General features: G+C 31.2%; 1 protein-coding gene across 1 annotated transcript; it reads left to right on the top strand.

Moving 5' to 3' along the window:
• The first annotated feature begins 8764 nt into the window (after positions 1 to 8764).
• Positions 8765 to 16887, top strand: LOC114258419 (uncharacterized). The gene is made up of 5 exons (XM_082880616.1): positions 8765 to 9065; positions 9113 to 10033; positions 15474 to 15872; positions 16068 to 16219; positions 16363 to 16887. Exons 1-5 carry the CDS (start codon positions 8765 to 8767, stop codon positions 16885 to 16887), a joined length of 2298 nt encoding a protein of 765 aa, XP_082736742.1.
• The last annotated feature ends 1283 nt before the right edge of the window (positions 16888 to 18170 follow it).

The raw sequence follows: 18170 nt of genomic DNA, 5'->3' as shown, positions 1-18170 counted from the left end.
TCTCTCTCTCACACGTACTCCTCACCTCTCTTCCTGTTTTCAAATTTTGAACACCCACACACACTTTCTCTCTCTCTACCTCCATCAGAGCCCATTCCCGTGCTTCCCTGTCGAAGCCCAACCCTCACCGTGCTCCTCCTCCCTCCCTCTTTGCCGGAATAAAATAGATCAACAGGGGAACAAGGGTTGAAAGGGAGTCGTCTCTGCCAAAACCGGACCGAAGTCTATCCCCAGCCAGAGCGTCACTGTCCTCGGACTGAAGTCTGTATGTGTTTGTGTGTATAATATATATAATTTGCATTTTGGATGTATATATATGTAGATGCAAAGCAATGCAAGCTAGGGGATTGAAACCCAGAGAATGAAAGAGGCTTCAAGCAGAGGGATGGGAAGTTTCTGAGGGTGGTTGCCCCTCTCTGTAATCTGTATAATACAGAAAAAAGAAGCCTATGATTTCATCTTCTTCATCTCCAAAAATCAACAACCCTCTTGATGGAGAAGTTATTGGTTGGTCTTGGATTTGGATTTGGATTTGGATTTGGGTGTGTGTGTTTTTCTGATCTCTGATTAATGCATCTATATCTATCTATCCATCTATCTGTCTTTGTGTGCGTGCGTGCGTGTGTGTGTGTGCGTTGGGTTGGTTTAAAACCGATCCTTCTGCAGAGCATAAGCAACATACAACAACAACATTAATCAAAGCTTCTTCCCAAACGAACCCTTAATAGAGGCTGTGATGATAAATTTTCTCTTCTGGGTTTTCAAATCAGACGTTGAGATAATCGGATCCGTTTCATGGCGGGGCAACCCGGAAGGTCAGTGAGCAAGAGAGGGAAAGACAGAGGTTAGATCTGGTTTTCTCTCTCTATCTCTCACCAGGCAACTGTTGATTGCAGCCATGGCGGATTGAAACACAGTTCTCAGCCTGATATCAAAGCAGATCTGAGCCTCAATCCTTTTCTTTACACCCACATGCATCATGCATAGATCCCTATTTATATTCATTTTGATGGGTTTGTTTTGTTTTTGATTCATTTTCATTCGTTAGATATGTAAAGAATCTCTGATGTGTGACTATTTTAGGCTAAAAGTCTACATTGTGATTTTTGGGAATTTCAATTTTAATATTTTTATTTTTTGAAAAGAAAATTTTGGTATATTTTTAATATTTTTATGTGTATATATGTATGTGTGTATATGTATATATGTTTGTAAAAATTTAAAATAACTCATAACCATTTGTTCTGATAAGGTGAAAAGTCTTGATATAAGAGCATGGAAAAAAATTGGAATCAGATAATTTTGATGTCAGGAGGGGAAGTAAAACCTGTTCATTATGATTTCTACATAGAAAGAATGGTCCTAAATAATACCTATTTCCAGGATTGATGGCTGCATCTGTCTGAATTCCACCACCAATTGTGACTCCCGTTTGTCTCGATTTAGTCCACTAATAACCCCAACAGTGAGAGTGTGATCAAAACCAAATGGATTTCCAATGGCTAAGCACTGTTGGCCGGTTAATTTGAAACATTTCAAATTAATTTCCTAAGAAATCTGTCCCCGGACCGAAGTCTGTACGTATTTGTGTGTATAATATATATAATTTGCATTTTGGATGTATATATATGTATATGTGTATATATGTATGTATATATATATATATGTCAAAATTTAAAATAACTCTTCTTGCTATGGTTAATTTGAAACATTTCAAATTAATTTCCTGAGAAACATTTTCTGTTTAAATGAATTATGTTATAAACATGTATCGGCGTTGGTCGCCCTTTAAATTTAGGTATCTTCTTCTCTCTCCCCTCTCTAAAAATTGTTGAGGAAGATGGATTTGGGAGGGTTCTTCAAACCCAAAGATGGAAACACCCATCAAAATTCTTCAACTGCTAAATTGCCATGTACACTGTCTTTTCTCGCTTCTTTATTATTTTACTGTCTAATTTGAGTTGAAAATGTTCTGTCATTTTCATGTTGTTTGAATTGAATTTGTTGAAATTGATGTTAATTAATGTTTGTTCAGCTATATTTAGGTGAATTTTCCTTACACTTCAACAATTAGCTTTGAAAAAAAACTACAACAACAATAACAATTAGCTTATATCACAATGGCTTTGTTGACAAATTGGGTTCTGTTATAATTTGGCATTGTTGACAAATTGGGTTCTGTTATAATTTGGCATTGTTATAATTTGGCTTTGTTGTAATTATTATAATTAATGTTTGTTCTATTATAACTGGGTTCTGTTATGAGCTCTTGCCAAATTTTGGCGTTGTTATAATTTGGCACCAAAAAATAGCACATGAATTGGAAGTGTTGTTGCCAAATTTTGGCTTTCGCATGAAGGGGAAGCACATCATTAGAGTTGCTCTAACATGCAATTTCCATGTCATTTGAATCTTTAAAGCCGCTTTGCCACGTTTCTAAGCATTTTTTTTTTATTGTAGGGTATAGGTTATTTGAGAAAATGGAAGTCATTACCGCCATAGTAATAAACAGAATTGACATTTTTTTGTGGTGTTTTTTTTGATAAATGTGTATGAATGTGCACTAAATCTGAGCATGTTAATGAATAGATTTAAGCATCCATTTTATGAAGTTTTAATACATATCGGAATCTGTTTACATGTGGTATAATCGTACTAAGTTGCAAGTCTTCCCATTTAATAACTTTTGTTGTGGGCAACTTTTATGGCTTTAATTGGTTCCATATTAGTGTATCAGTTTTATGCTTTTGGGCCAAAACTTGAAAATTAAACTGCAAGTCTACATGACATTTGGTTATATATGATTAGAGGCATGTTTGATTAGCAGTATTAGTGGTACTATTTTATTAACTTGTTAATCAAATAAGGCCTTAGTTTGAGTTTTATTTAGTTTGTATAGTATTTTGATAACATTCGAATTTATTAGTTTGTATAGCATTTTGATAACATTTGAAGTTATGTTTATTAGTTTGTAAAATTAATCTATTAGGAGTTAAATTAATCTATTATTAGTTTGAATTTTATTAATTTTATTAGGAGTTAAATTTTTTTTTTTTTTTCCTTTTCTCCTTCAAGGACACTTAGGGCATGTTTGATTAATAGTATTAATGGTACTATTTTATTAATCTGTTAATCAAAGTGGCACTATTTTTATGAAATTATTTGTTGGCTTTTTGACTTTATGAAACAAAATCTTGCAATATTTGCTGTCTAAATATCTCAAAATATAATGACTAGATGTATTTCATTCCACTGCATTATTTTCTGTGAGTTGGAGAGGCATTTGAGTGCGACAAGATGAAAAAAGAAGAAGAGAGAATGTGATAGTGCTATTCTTATATATAAGATATATTACCTTTCTTGGTAAAAAGTGTCATTGTCCACATGAAATCACTCTAATATTTTGGGCACCAAAAAATGCAATCACACATGAGAAATGTGTTTGGGGCTTCAAGAATATATTTTTTGCATTTGTGTGTAAGTGGCTTCTTATTTTGTCTTGGTGGCTGACCACAATCACTCTTCAAAATAGGCAATGACTTTTTTAATTTTAATTTTAATTTTTATTAAATTAATTTGAAATTGATTATTTTGTTGTGTACATTTTTATTTATGCAATCAATCACATTTGATGGAACTTAAGGTTTGGTTTGGTTTGGTTTACTCATCTAAACTTGATTGTTTTATTTTTAGTTTAATAGTGATTAGTAAAAAATTATGTTTGTTTCATCTGAGATGGTAGTATAATACAATTTGTGATAAATGTAACTTTTGATATAGTGGTCTTCCTATGGTTTTTTTTGATATACTATTTAGGGATATATTTGTTTGGGTATGCTACATAATACATAATTTCTCTTAAAAGTTTTACAAAAAATCATCTACCCTTTGTTGGTTGATTGATTGATCCTAAACATTTTTTTGTTGTTTGATCACAATTTTGAGACACTTTTCATAAAACATTTTTTTGGTCGTTAACATTTTTGCAACACATAGATTGTAATATAAGAATTTTATTAGATAGTGCATTCAGGCACAGGTATAAAACACCAATTTATTAGTTTGTATAGCATTTTGATAGCATTTGAATTTATTAGTTTGTATAGCATTTTGATAACATTTGAATTTGTTTAGTTTTGATTTTTCTTTAGTATTTATATTTCTATCTTTGGATACAAGTCTATAATTGTACTTTATGTATGTATATGTATGTATGTATGTGATACAAGTCTATAATTTAATTTAATTTTTTGTGGCTTTTTAAATAGAGAGAATGAGTTGATTTTATGTGTTAGTTTTTGACTTTTTAGCTAATTTTCCTATTCACAAACAAATTTAACCAAAATAGATAGGAGTTAAATTAATCTCTTTTTTTTTGTTTTTTCTTTTCTCTTTGAATGACACTTAGGGCATGTTTGATTAGTAGTAATAGTGGTACTATTTTATTAACCTATTATTCATTTTATTAGTTCAAATTTGATTTACAAATAACCTCTACGATTTTTTAAATGTCATTCATACACAACCAACCAAGCATTAATTAGAAGCTAACAATTGGCAAAATGGAAACTTGGACTTTGATTTTTATATTCCTATCTTTGGATATCTTTTGTTTCAATAATCTTTCAAAATATTAATGAATTGGATATCTTTAATTTTTGGATATCTTTAATAATCTTCAATAATCTTTTGTTTCAATAATATTGACAACAGGTTTGAAGCATTGAGTCTGAAGCATTGTGGATTTCCTTAAGACCTTTCATATCGAAACAAGGTAAATTAATCTTTTATTTTTATTTTTATATATGATTATGGATGTATATATATCTATACATATGATTCCAATATGTATGTAAGTTTGATATATATCTATATATATGATTCCAAATCCCAAACCCCCTCTTTATGTATGATTCCAGTATGTATGTATATATTGAGAAGCCATGTCTAAGAAAGCCATGTCTAACAAAACCTGTGCCAATTAATTAACAAACTGAAGTGGGTTTCTGCTTTCTAGGAAACCAAACAGAGGGCGTTTTTTATTTTTTTTAATAAACAAAATGAAAAATTGGAAGAAGAAATTAAACATACCTTCCTTTGCCTCTTAGGGCATGTTTTTTTGTGTTGAATGGGTTTTTTTTTTGTATTAATTTTTTACTTTTTATCTAATGTTTCAAATTTAACCAATATAGATAGGAGTTAAATTAATCTTTTTTTTTTCCTCCTTGAATGACACTTACGGCATGTTTGATTGGTAGTATTAGTGGTACTATTTCATTAACCTGTTAATCAAACAAGGCCTTAGTTTGAGTTTTATTTATTGCATAAAACACATATTTATTAGTTTGTATAACATTTTAATAACATTCGAATTTATTAGTTTGTAACATTCAATAACATTTGAATTTTATTAGTTTGTAAAATTATTCTATTAGGACTTAAATTAATCTATTATTAGTTTGAATTTTCTTAATTTTATTAGGAGTTAAATTAATTTTACAAATGTGGTAAGTATGGAAATCTAAACCACATTTCGTATTTTTCTATTTCAACGAAAAGGCCCTTATAGAATTCATGAGTTATTTTTTTAAATTCATACTGTGGTATCGTACTGTTTGATTTCTTAAATTCATACTTTGGCTTGAATTTGTGGTATTATATACTGTTCAAGCTTTAATAAATTCGAAATTTTTGTGTCAAATAGTTTTTGGGGATTAATCAATAAATCGGACAGTTTTTGGCCAATAAAGGGTTGTTTTTGGCCAATAATGGCCTCCATATGTGTTTGTGTTTGTGTTTCTAAGGATTTGGAAAATATTTTATCCTATTTGGTAATAAACCTAGGGAATCTTTTATTTTATTTTATTTATCAGCTCAGGAAATCGTACAATATCACTACATTTTTTTTTTTTTTAAAACAGTTTGGTTTGTATACACTGTATTGGTTTCATGTCTTAGATGTGTTCCAGTTCTTACCTTTTATATAAGATGTGTTCCAGGTCTTAGATAGCATTAGTTGGATCTCAAGTTCTAAAATTAATTAGCTTCGTTACAGGAATTCACCCAATTTTGATTTGAGTCTGATTGTGTTTGGAAGTGCCATTAAGACTTATGGTAAATATAACATATCTTTTGGGATTGGCTTTATTTATTGTTGTTCATGGTTAAGACGTTTTCCTATGCTAAACATAAGATATGTTTGGGGATTTATATGGTTTCAATGCCTAAAGCAGTGTATCATAACTTTTCTTAAATTGAGGAAGCAAAAAATAAATTAAGGTTATGGAAGAAAAAAAAAATTAAGTAAACCAATTTATTTTTTATCTTTTCCGCTTCTTTTTTGTTTTTTCTCACAAAAATGAAACAATCTTGGAAAGTCAATTCTTATATCTTTTAAGGTTATTTTCTTATGTACATTGAAATATTTCTTTATCATATCTATCTTTAAATTCATGAGTTCCATTTAAACCTCTTTTAGTTCAATTAAATTCAACAAAGCTTAAGCCATCGATAGGTTTGATTCCATTTAAGTATCCATTGATTGCTTCGTTTGGTTTCACTTGGTGAATTAAAATAACTTTTGTATTTACATAAGTTATGTATTCCAAAACCTTTACAGGTTAACTTTTCTATTATGTATTACTGGATTAATATGTATTTACTGAAGTCAAGTTTTGTATTACAGGTTTTGGCAATAATAAGCTGGAACGACTTCTAACATTATGGATAATTTAAGTTGTCTTTTTTAAAAAAACTGGTACATAGATTTAAAAAAAAACTTTTGTATTATAGGTTCTGATTATAAAAAAAAAATTTCCTCATTTTTTACAGCTAGATGGAGACTTACAACGAACTGTAATATTCGTTCCCTTTACTCATCGTCTTATAAAATTTCATTTTGTGTACATATCAGCTACTTATTTGTTTTTGTATGTATAGGTTCAGTTTCTTCAACAAAAAAATGTCGGTGTAGTGATTCGTGATGAGCATGATTTCAATGTTGTTCGTATTTCTAATGTCAGCCCAAAAATCACTTTCTTATCATTTTTTTATTTATTTTTATTTCTTATACTTTGGTTATTTCTTAGACTTTGGTTATTTTTTAAAAGCAATGGAAAAGGAAAATGCAAAGGCAATGTCGAAAGGAAAAGAAAAGGTGTCTTATGCTTTCAAGGGCAAGGGAAAGGAAAATGCATGTCCAGCGGTATAGTTCTTAATAGTTTTTGTAAAGTGCTTTTTTTTTTTTTTAAATTGTTAGTTTTTGTATGTTTGTATTTTAAGCCATAATTGTATATCGAATTTTTTATTTTAAGCAATAAACAATTGTTTATTTTAAGCCATAATTGTAGAGTGTTTTTGAAAATGCATGTCTAATTATTTATTTTAAACCATAATTGTATTTTTATCTTTTAAACTGTGCACTTTTTTAAGTGTCTCCTGTATATATGTGTAAATTTGCACCACTTTTCAATGTAAGTGGGTGAAAATTTTGAGATAAAGAGAGGAGGGAGAAAATGGGCAACAAATTTTTTTTTTCTAGCTATGTGAATGGGGATACTTTATGAAGTTCATAAGTTGGCCGAACATTTGTTTGTTTGTATAACAAAACCACACAATTTATTATATAGATTATAAATGACAAAGGTGACTGATTGCAAGGGCAAGCGAAAGGAAAATGCATGTTTAGCGGTATGGTTGTTATTGATTTTTGTAGAGTTTTTTTAGTTTTTATTTTTATATCTTCATATATTGTATTTTATTTAGCCATAATTGTATTTTATTTTTGAAACTATGCACATTTTTTAGTGTCTCCTGTATATTCTTAGGAAGAAAGAAATATATAGGGGATACTTTATGAAGGAATATATAGTGAGAAAGGAATATATAGTGTCTCCCGTAAGTGCATGGGCCCTACAAGAAAATGGGGATACTTTATGACGCTCATCTGCTGATCGAACATTTGTTCATTACTGTTACAAAACCACACAATCTGCTGGTCGAACGTTTATTATTCTCATAAGTTGGTTGAACATTTGTTCATTAGTATAACAAAACCACACAATTTATTATTATTATTATAAAACTATGGGTAGTCATGGGCAAGAGTATAATACATTTTCTCTAAATTCTTAGTATTTTCTTTGGACAGTGGAAAATGGTACTTGATAATATTTGCATTTTAAGCATCCAATGATTTAATATTCATATTTTAGGGACCCAATGGTTATGTTATATCAAGAGCTGTATTAGCTCAACGTGCACGACGAAAACATGAAAGAAATGAAAATGCATGCTCTGCATATCAATCGGGACAACGCTTGCAACAAGAACGAGAGAGATTAGGAGCATATGTTAAAGACTTTCCTTCGTTAACACTGAGTCGTCGCAGTCATGCTTTCCTAGAACAGGGTACAAAGACACTTGCGGATACTTCGTTGGCACAAAAACGAACAATGGTTACACATGCATCCACATGTTCGTTCTCTATGGAAAGTACATCTTTAGCTCGGAATTGGTAAAACATGTTTAATTCTTTAAATAATACTCTTACTTTTACATGTGTATAAATTTTAATTTATGCACAACAAATATTTGTAGGCCTAATTCTACAATGACATTTCTTCAAGAGGATCTATGTACAAATGATGAATTAGAAGATATGACTATAAGTACTGCGATTAATACTCAATCACACATGAATTCATGTCGTCATTCTCTTGGCAAGATGGATGTGTTATGTCCTTACTGTTCAGCCTTACATTAGATGGACGAAAAATTAGCACAATCATCTCGAAAGCTTCCCCTATTTGGAACTTGCTGTTCAAAAGGAAAGACTAGGCTACCTCTGCTTATGACACCCCCTCCACCGCTTCAAGCATTATATGATGGGGATGATGATCAAGCAAGATCGTTTCGACGTTATACTCGAGTATACAATGTAGCTAATGCTTTTACAAGTCTTGGTGCTACATTGGATCCAAGAGTACTAAGGGGAAGCGGCCCTAAACCATTTATTATCCATGGGGAATTGCGACATCGAACAGGATCATTTCTACCACAGCCAGGTCAGATGCGACTTATGCTCAGTTGTACATTTATGATCCTGATTCAGCTTTAGAAGTTCGAAATCATAGAAATCCTCATTTACGAAGGGATGTTCTCAAAACTATTCAAGATAGTTTGTTCCAAGTTAATGCATTTGTAGACAAATTTCGGCCGGCTCATGCAATTTTGAATCAATTAGCCTTCACTGGACAAAATCTACCTGCTCATCTTCACTACAGTTCAGCAACAGACCGACGACGGTATAACCTACCAACTGCTGATGAGATTGCAATTGTAATACCAGGTGATGGAACCGAGGTTACTGGAATGAGAGATGTTGTTTTACATCTACAGGGAAGTAATGAACTGATGCAAATTAATGAATGTCACCCAGCGTATTTGCCATTGCATTATGTTTTATTATTCCCGTATGGTGAGCTCGGATGGGAACCTGAGTTGAAATTGTGGGACGTTAAACATGATCGACCTTCAACTGATCGACTTACTCAAATGGATTTTTATAGTTATCGTTTGTTTGAGCGACCTACAGAGTATTCAACAATTTTGAGAGGTGGAAAACTATTCCAAGAGTTTTTGGTTGATGCTTGGGCTGCAACAGAGCAAAATCGGTTGACGTACTACAAGCTTAATCAAAAAAAAATTCGGGCTAAACTTTACCAAGATTTAAGCGATATTGATCCAGATGACTTGCGACCTAATCAAATTGGTCAAAGGTTTATTTTGCCATCTTCATTTCCTGGTAGTCCTAGACATATGTTTGAAATCTTTCAAGATTCAATGGCTATCACGCCATACAACCAGCACCCAGATATTTTTCTCACCATGACTGCAAATCCCAATTGGCCAGAAATTACTTCAGCATTATTACCACACCAAAAAGCTATTGATCGTCCGGATTTGATTGCCCATGTTTTTGAGCTAAAAAGAAAGTGTTTGATGAAGGAGATAGAGACAAACAAAGTGTTCGGTAATAAAGTTGCACATGTTTTTACAATTGAATTCCAAAAACGAGGCCTACCACATATGCATGCGCTTCTCTTTCTTAAAAGTCCAGACAAAATTCGAACATGTGCTCAAGTAGACAAATGTCACGCCCCAAAATTTGGACAATCAAATATTAAATTAGGACTAAACCCCAATTAATATTCCATCATCCAAATCCTAGGGGTGAAACAAAAAAAACTAAACATTCTAGTCTCAATAAGGTAATTAACAAAACACCAATCATACCATGCACCATAATTTCATAAACTATCTAATATATCCAACGTTACAGTAACAATAAATACTTCAAAACAACTTAAATAATGTAAGGTTACAACCATGGCCAAATTTTCCAAAATACTAAGGTCATTAAAAAAAAATAATGATTACATAAATTAGTATCAACCCTAAGCTCAAGAAAAATAAAAGAAGTCCAAACGACAGGTCCTACGATCACGGTTATTTCTTGTCACCACCAAAGCCCCTACTAATCCTGCAAAGGAAGCTCAGCTGCGCTCCAACAGAACGCACCCGAGTTGTCAAGAGACAAAACGGGTCAGTATACAGGTATACTGGTATGCGTACAAGAATTGACACCACGTGTCCACCAGACACAAACAAAAAAATACATTATTTCTTGTTACGGAACAAGACAAGTAGTTCCAACCGTACTGAGACGAATGAGTAGTTTCTCGAGATACGGTGACATTTAGTTTCTTGTCCGTATACAACGAAATATAAATTGATTATAGAATAGACAATATAGAAATAAAAATATGGTGGGTCAGCCCTGCATAAAAAGTTAGTAAGACCCACCATCCTGCAAAACAAATAAAATTAGTATAATTTAACCATAAGTAACTTGTTGAAACAAATATAAAATTACATCGTTTCATACTTAAATAATTCGAATTGATCAAAACTCAAAGAACGAAAGTTGTACAGAATCAAATTTCCTAAAAGACAACGTGAACGAATTTAACAGAAACTGAACAGGTTATGAGAAAAGCTTGATCTAAAATCTAGACGAAATTCAATCGAAAAATATGAAGCTGAAAATGAACAAAAACTGCCATAAGATGATTTTTTTCCGAAAAAGTTCAAAACATGAAAAGTGTGCAGAATAATGTTTTACTTCAGTTTACGCGAAACCAATAAAAATGAACTCGTTTCGTGGTTAAAACAACCTATAAAAATCTGCATTACCAGAGTGAGTCAAACCGACAATAGCCAAGGTCATCCGATTATAAGTTCTAATCGATCTTTTTAATAAAAAGGTACAACACAAAAGTTGTCCAAAATCACAAATACATGCTTCTGCTCAAATTTCATAATTTATCAAGATCGTTTACTATTATATATATATTTTTTATCTTGTACATATCAGTACCATTCACACTATACTAATAAATTCATAATTAAATTCTTTGTTCCTTAACTCCACCACTTCGGCTCTCCCCTTCCGGCCTACACATATATCCCATGTGTCTCCCGTATACCTAACACCGCTCCGAAGCCAAACTTGCACGGGGATATCGTCCCGAGTTTGACTCACACTCCCCGGATGGTTAGCATATACGTACGCGCGTAAATCAAAGCACTCGTCTACTCATGAGAACGAGGCAACAATATAAATAACATCTCATCAACATCATGAGACAAATATAACAATGCCGGGCATAAGGCATTAAACAACTCTCATAATCCTCACTTTTTTATACACTCTTTCTCCCCATCACTCAAATAAAACAACAATCCATGGAGTCATGGTGGAGTATAAGGAATTTATCTATAGGTTCATAATTAATTTTAATTTCATATGACCATGAGTGTAATTACAACCATAAAATAAATCCATACAAAAATCATAAACATGGCATACACAACTAATCCAAATAAGTAAAATCAATCCTTCATTTACATGCAAATACAAAATCAATCCAACATCAAATAAAAATAAATAAATAAAAACAACGAATCAATCCATCCTTTAACCAATATCTATGGATTCTAAGTTTATTTTAATTTTATATAATCATGAGTGTGATTACAATTATAAAATCAATCCATATAAAAAAAAACCCTAAACCTTGCATGCAACTAATCAAAATAATTAAAATCAATCAATCATCTAAAAATCCTAAACCTTACATAAACAACCAATCAAAATAATTAAAATCAATCAATCATCTATAAACCTTAAACTTTACATAAACCACTTGTCAAAATAATTAAAATCAATCTATCATCTTTGTGTGAATACAAAATCAAACTAATATCAAATAAATAAATAAAAACAAAGAATTAAATATAAATCAAGGGAAGTGGATTTTGTGCTCACAATTATTTTTGAAGATCAAAGAATCACTCAAAGAATTAATAAAGTCACCCAAAATAAAACCTTAAACCTTGTATACCCAACTAATGCAAATAATTAAAATCAATCAACCATCCAAAAAAAAAACTCTAAACCTTACATACACGTCTAATGTAAATAATTAAAAATTAGTCAATCGTTTAAAAATTCTAAACCTTACATATCCAACTAATTAAAATAATTACAATTAATTAATTATCTAAAATCTTAAACCTTACATATACATCTAATCAACATAATTAAAATTAATCAATCATCTAAAAATCCTAAACCTTACATATACATCTAATCAACATAATTAAAATTAATCAATCATCAAAAAAAAAAAAAATCCCAAACCTTACCTACCAAACTAATTAAAATTATTACAATCAATTAATCATCTAAAAATCCTAAACCTTACATATACGTCTAATCAACATAATTAAAATTAACCAATTATCTAAAAAAAATCCCAAACCTTACATACCCAACTAATTAAAATTATTAAAATCAATTAATCATCTAAAAATCTTAAACCTTACATATACGTCTAATCAACATAATTAAAATTAATCAATCATCTAAAAAAAATCCCAAACCTTACATACCCAACTAATTAAAATTATTACAATCAATTAATCATCTAAAAATCCTAAACCTTACATATACGTCTAATCAACATAATTAAAATTAACCAATTATCTAAAAAAAATCCCAAACCTTACATACCCAACTAATTAAAATTATTAAAATCAATTAATCATCTAAAAATCTTAAACCTTACATATACGTCTAATCAACATAATTAAAATTAATCAATCATCTAAAAATCCTAAACCTTATATACCCAACTAATTAAAATTATTACAATCAATTAATCATCTAAAAATCTTAAACCTTACATATACGTCTAATCAACATAATTAAAATTAATCAATCATCTAAAAATCCTAAACCTTACATACCTAACTAATTAAAATTATTACAATCAATTAATCATCTAAAAATCCTTAAAATTTACCTACACAACAAATCAAAGTAATTAAAATCAATCACTTATCTAAGAACCCTAAACTTACATATACTACTAGTCAAAATAATTAAAAATTAATCTATCATCTATAAACCCTAAATCTTATATCCACAACTAATCAAAATAATTAAAATTAATCTATCATCTTTATGTAAAACAAAAACAAACTAACATCAAACAAATAAAAATAAATAAATAAGTAAAACAGCGAATTAAACATAAATTAAAGAAAGTGGGTTTTGTACTCACAATTATTTTTGAAGATCCAAGAAATATTTGAAAAACTAATGGAGCCACCAAAATAAAACCATAACCTATTTTTTTCTTTTTGCTCTTTTTCTTCTTCTTCACTTTCACGCCACACACACACAACACTCTTTTTTTTCTTCTTTGATGATCAATCTCTCTCTCTCTCTCTCTCTGTGGAGCTTGCCCCTGCAGACAACTTTGTTCTCCTTTTTTTTTTTTTCTTCCACCCTTAACTCCTAAACCCTATTTGACTTCCATATTGTATAAACATATATATATAAACCTAAATCTCATACATAACACCTAATAAACTATCAGATAATATCATACAGCAAATTATAATATATATAAATATAAATATAAATATACCGTAATATATATAAATAACAAATATAAATACACCTCTTTTCTTTATATAACAAATATAAATATTTAAATATTTAGATTAATTATATATAATTAAATAACACATTAAATTAATTAATCACCACATTAAATTCATTAAACTCACATTAAATTCTCATGTGACCACACAATTAATAAAACCAAAAATAAAATAAGATAATAATAATCATAATAATAATAATAATAATAAATAATGACTTAAGAAAATTAGGGTCGCTACAACAAATTAGTTTGTGGAGAATTTCTAGATCCAAAAGATGATCCTACACTTTTTGAAACTGTCAAGTGTTGCATGGTACATGGACCATGTGGTGCTCGAAATCCCCAAGCACCATGTATGGAAAATGGTAGATGTACTAAGAAATACCCTCGAGCCTTTGTAGAATCAACAACTATGGACCAAGATGGATATCCAATCTATCGTCGTCGCAATAGTGGTCAAGTATATACTGTGAGAGGATAGGATGTTGGTAATAGGGATATGGTACCATACAATGCATATCTTTCTAAACGGTTCAACTGTCATATAAATGTAGAAGTTTGTACTGGAGTGAGATGTGTTAAGTATATACATAAGTATATTTACAAGGGTTATGATCGCGCAACAATGGTTTTGGGATTGATTAATGAGATCCAACAATATCTTGATGCGAGGTATATTGGACCACCAGAAGCTGCTTGGCGAATATTCGGTCATCATTTGCATACAGAGATGCCAACAGTTGTTCGCTTGGCACTTCATCTACCTGGAATGCATCGTGTTCTTTTCAATCCTAATGACTCATTGGAAATGATTCTTTCTAGGGCATACGCAACAAAAATCGACTCTTACTGGTTTTTTTGATTATTGTGCTTCCAATGAAAATGAATGCCAATTCACTTACCAAGAATTTCCACAACATTTTGTTTGGCTCATGTCAGAACATAGATGGAAACCAAGAGAACATGGATATGCAATTGGTAGAATGTACTTTGCTAGCCCTAACTGTGGTGAAAGATTTTATCTGCGTTTGTTGTTAACTGTTGTCAAAGGGCCAAGATCGTTTCAATGTTTACGTACAGTTAACAATGTTTTGCATAAAACGTTTAAATCAGCATGTGTTGCAAGAGGACTCTTAGAAGATGATGAAGAATGCATACAGTGCCTGAAAGAGGTTGCAGTTATGAAAACCGGATATCAATTGAGGAGATTGTTTTGTATTATTATGACCCAATGTTTTCCACTACAACCACATGCGTTATGGAATCAATTTTCAATGCATATCTATGATGATCTTGCACATAAGCTTCGTACATTGTTTGCCATTTCTAACCCAACTGAGGCTCAAATTGAAGATTATGGTTTGTATTTTTTGAATCAAATGCTTCAAGAATCAGGAAAGAGTTTAATTGACTTCCCGCCCATGCCACAAGCTACAGCAAATTGGAGTGCAACAGTTGGTAACCGATTGATATTCGAACATCAACAACTACATAATGAGGCACAACAGACAGATGTGCAAATTACTATTGATCGCCTCAATAATGGACAACGAACTGCTTATAACGCAATCACTTCTTCAGTCTTTGAAAGTAAAGGGAGTATTTTCTTTTTGAATGGCGGTGCCGGAACGGGGAAAACATTTTTGTACAATACGATTGCATTAAAATGTCGTAGCCTTGGCTATATTGTTGTTACCGTGGCTTCATCTCGAATTGCATCATTGCTATTAGTAGGAGGTCGCACTGCACATTCAACATTTTCCATTCCATTGGATGTCTTGGAAAATTCAATTTGTGGGTTTAGCAAGCAATCATTACAGGCTGAATTGTTTAGAGAAACAAAACTCATAATTTGAGATGAAGTTCCTATGCAACATAGACATTGTGTTGAGGTGGTTGATCGCACACTTCGAGATATTTGTGATTGTGAAGAGCCATTTGGGGGTATCACTGTTGTTCTTGGTAGAGACTTTTGACAAATCTTACCAGTTATAACCAAAGGAGTTCGTGAGCAAACTGTGAATGCATCATTGAGACACTCTGTTTTGTGGAAGGATCTACATGTTTTATCTTTAGATTTGAATATGCGCTTGAATCATGCAAACCTTGGAAATGCTATTTTTGCAAAATTATTGACGGAGGTAATACTCATTCGAACTTTGATTATACCATTTGAGGATACGTTGATTACATAATTTTTTTAAATTTATTTTATTTTATTTATTAGGTTGGAACCAATCCGCAAGAAATCATTAAAATTCCATCAACAATACACAAATGCTAGGATCTAAAGGAATTACTCTCAGCAGTTTATCCACAATTGGATGTGGCAGATACATCAACTCCATCATTCTTAACGGAGCGTACAATTCTTTCTGCACGAAATGATGATGTCAGTGCTATCAATATTTTTCCAGGGAATATATATACGTATCTTGCTGCAGATAAGATGGCTGAAGATGATGAAATTGATCCTTCTATTTCAAACAGATATCCTAATGAGTTTTTAAATTCATTGGATCCTCCTGGCCTACCAGTTTTTAAGATAGAGTTGAAAGTGGGTTGTCCTATAATGTTATTAAGAAACATTGCACCGAAAGATGGACCGTGTAATGGCACAAGATTGATGGCATCAAGGTGCGTCACTCGCATAATTGAAGCTCGAATCTTAACTGGAGAGAAGTTTGGCAATTTGGCATTTATACCAAGGATATCATTGACTCCGTCTTCTGCAGAAATACCTTTCCGAATGACAAGACGTCAATTTCCAATTCAATTGGCATACGCTTTGACTATTAACAAATCTTAAGGACAATCTGTGAAATTTGTTGGGGTTGATTTGCGTACATCTGTTTTTAGTCATGGGCAACTATATGTGGTATTATCCAGACAACAATGCTAGAGGGCCACAATTTTTGTGGCCACAATGGCTCAAAACTGTCAAAACGACGTCGTTTTGGCATGTTTTGCACCCAAAACGACGTTGTTTTGGCAGTTTTGAGCCATTGTGGCCACAAAATTGTGGCCCTCAAACATTTCCCTTATCCAGATGCACATCTTTCGATCGTATAAGTATCCTCCTCTCTAATGATGAGCCAGATTCCACTACAAATATTGTTTATCCTGAAGTTTTGTTATGAAGACCTTTCGGAAATTGATGAGGTGTTCGTAAGAATTGTGGGAAAGAACAAATTTGAAGACATTATCAAACACATATTTTTGTAAAGTATATACATTTTGTAAAGCAAACGATAGCTATGACCCACTTTTTGTAAAGCTTTCCACCTATGTGGACTTTGTTGCATTTCAAATATTTTTGTGAAGCCTTTTATTCTCCTATATTTTTGCATTTCCAGTATAGCTAAGTTTGATTTAAGAGTGCTGACTTGATCTTTTATAATTGAGTTATTACTTTGGACATGTAAGTTGATTTATTACTTTGGAGATGTAAGTTGTCACTACTTTGGACATGTCAGTTGTCACTACTTTGTATACACTTTTTTTTCCCATTTTTGTATAAAATTATGTTCTCTTTTATTTTCATAAGATGATGGAGATTTGCACCAAATTGTTATATGGGCTCTTTTTACTCATCTTCTTATTTCATTGAGAAAATTACAAATCAATGAGTTTTTAAATATTTTGTGAAGTTATCACCTATTTATAATTTTTCTTATTTAATTTACTCTTCTTACTATACATTTTCTCTCAAGTATTGATACTAGCAATACTTGATGGCTATTAAATGACTTTAAAATCTTTTTAATTCGACTATTTTGTAAAGCAACAATTTGTATTCTATAGTTGATGTAATTGATGATTTTCACATTAATTTGACAAACTAGATGAGTTGGAGGAATTATTTTTTTTACCATTTATTGTTGGGATGCTATGGCATAGAGTTGATTTTTTCTTCATGATATGATGCATTTAGTTTTTCAATGCTTTCCGTATCTTGATTGGAAAATTATTTCAAAATATTTGAATTCCGTATCTTAATTTGTAAACAATTTCTAAAGACTACTATTTGTGAGGTTATGGTATTTATGTTCTGTGTATTATATTATTTCAATCAGATATTTGTGATTCGGG

This window comes from Camellia sinensis, chromosome 7 (genome assembly GCF_055761805.1).
Source record: "Camellia sinensis isolate YWXY chromosome 7, ASM5576180v1, whole genome shotgun sequence".
Lineage (NCBI taxonomy): Eukaryota > Viridiplantae > Streptophyta > Magnoliopsida > Ericales > Theaceae > Camellia > Camellia sinensis.
Note: the sequence above shows the minus strand (reverse complement) of the source record. Positions and strands in the feature narration are given on the sequence as shown.